This window comes from Austrofundulus limnaeus, unplaced genomic scaffold (assembly GCF_001266775.1).
Source record: "Austrofundulus limnaeus strain Quisiro unplaced genomic scaffold, Austrofundulus_limnaeus-1.0 Scaffold71, whole genome shotgun sequence".
In the NCBI taxonomy this organism is placed as follows: Eukaryota; Metazoa; Chordata; class Actinopteri; order Cyprinodontiformes; family Rivulidae; genus Austrofundulus; species Austrofundulus limnaeus.
The window spans coordinates 320,124-322,000 of record NW_013952473.1 but is presented as its reverse complement, the minus strand read 5'-3'; the positions used below and the strand labels follow the sequence as shown (position 1 = coordinate 322,000).

Below are 1,877 nucleotides of genomic sequence, written 5' to 3'. Positions count from 1 at the left end.
GCTGGTAGACATCGCGGTTGGAATTATCAAAGGGTTTTGACACCTGAGAGACACCGTAGCAACTCCTTTGTGTTTGGAAGCCGGGGGTGGGGGTGGGGGGAGGACCAGGGAGGATGATTCAACCACTCAACCACTAGATGTCGCTGAAAACAACAAATCCTACACACTGCGCCTTTAATTAAACCAGATCTGAATTTAAAAAAATATTATTCTGTATTTGCCCCATGGAAAATAATTTTAATCCATCATTAGTGAATCAATGTTTTATTAGAAGAACCAACAAAGTGGTAACGCTAATTAATTTTTCCAGCACTAAAATTCATGTGAAAGAATTGCAAAGAGGATACGCTATTAATATTTTCAGCTGAGATAATCCCACTGAAGGACAYGGGCACAGACCCTGCTTTGGACTGATAGCCTGCTTGGTGGCGTATTTATTTGCCTGCTGTCTAACAAAGCATTGTTTCCATTTAGTTAGCGCCTGTCATGTTTTGTGCTGTGATAATAGCAGTGACACTCCCATATTGTGCCGCTGTCTCCCTCTGTGTCAGCAACAGTTAAGTGAATCTGATTACCTCAGTACGAGCTGCGAGCGGTGAAAGAAATTGACTGCCTGTTTTTTTTGGATTTTTGCAGCCTTCCAATGGTCTCTTTCTCAGCGCTCTGTTGGTGGTGCTGCCCTTGGAGTCTCTTGCCCACGGCTTGTTCCACGAGCTGGGCAGCTGCCTGGGGGGAACTTGTGCTGGCTACGCACTGGTCATACCTACAAGTTACTGCAGGTACTTGAACCGCTTGAGCTGTTTTTACAAAGATTAACCTTGATTTAGTTAGAACCTTTCACTGGACAGGCAGGACTTAGCTATTAACAAATAAATAGTATTTACTGCTAAACGTTAGCATCTTTGGTTCAGGTTCTTGTTTTTATGTACACAAACAATAAGACTTTATTGGTACCCTTTTTAAAACAAAAAATTTCCATCTCAATATTGAGTAGAATAGAATAGAAATAGGCTTTATTGTTCCGCCGAGGGGAAATTCAGGTGTCACAGCAGCATCAGTACAGAGTTTCACACACTAGTTTACAAACTATAAACAATGCACACAAAACAAAACTACCACAAACTAGCAATAATACCACTACTAACAATAAAAATGTAACATAAAGGATTGTGCAAGAACAAATAAAAGATATTTTGTTTTAGAGACTGTAGTTACCTATCAGAATTTACCTATTTTCCATGCAAAGCAGTTGCAACAAACTGTTAACTGTAAAGTGTCACAGTGCAGACAAGAAACACAGATGTGCAATYACTGCAGAATTATTTTAAATTTTAAAATGAATAATAACAGAGCAATGATTACTCAGATTAGTAATACAAATGAATAGTAGTGCAAATGATTGTTCAGATGAGTATTGACAATGAATAATAGCAGTGCAAATGATTGTGTGGGCAGCAGCAGGTGTGTAAACACTTGTGATTTTTGTAAACACTTACTGTGATTTTTGGGCGTGGTGCCGAAAAATGCGAGTAGACGTCGGATCAGAGGAAAAAAATGTAGCCAACCTTTTTGAAAATTAAGTTGAGCAATAGACGTTGGCTATCAGGTAGATGGTTCTTACAGTCTGTACAGCTTTAGTGAAAGATTTTTTTTCTTTCAAAAGACATTACAGGTATAATCCATTGATCATTTTTAATGCAGGAACTTGCAACATTCTGCAGGGCTGTGTATTGGCAAGAATTTGGCGATACGATACATATCATGATGGGGGTGACGATACGATATATCCCGATATATTGCGATTTTTTTTTGTCCAAAAATTATGTTAAATAAAAACCTTTTACCAAAAAAAAAAAAAAAAAAAAAAAAAAAAAAAA

At 37.9% G+C, this 1,877-nt stretch overlaps 1 protein-coding gene across 3 annotated transcripts in view; it reads left to right on the top strand.

The window, feature by feature from the left end:
* tmem168a (transmembrane protein 168a) overlaps positions 1 to 1,877 on the top strand; it is a 37,640-nt gene that overhangs the window by 27,505 nt on the left and 8,258 nt on the right. For all 3 annotated transcript variants that reach the window (XM_014010609.1, XM_014010608.1, XM_014010610.1), the window contains exon 4: positions 637 to 779. In XM_014010609.1, the coding sequence (XP_013866063.1) occupies positions 637 to 779 (143 nt within the window). The remainder of the gene's footprint in view (positions 1 to 636; positions 780 to 1,877) is intronic.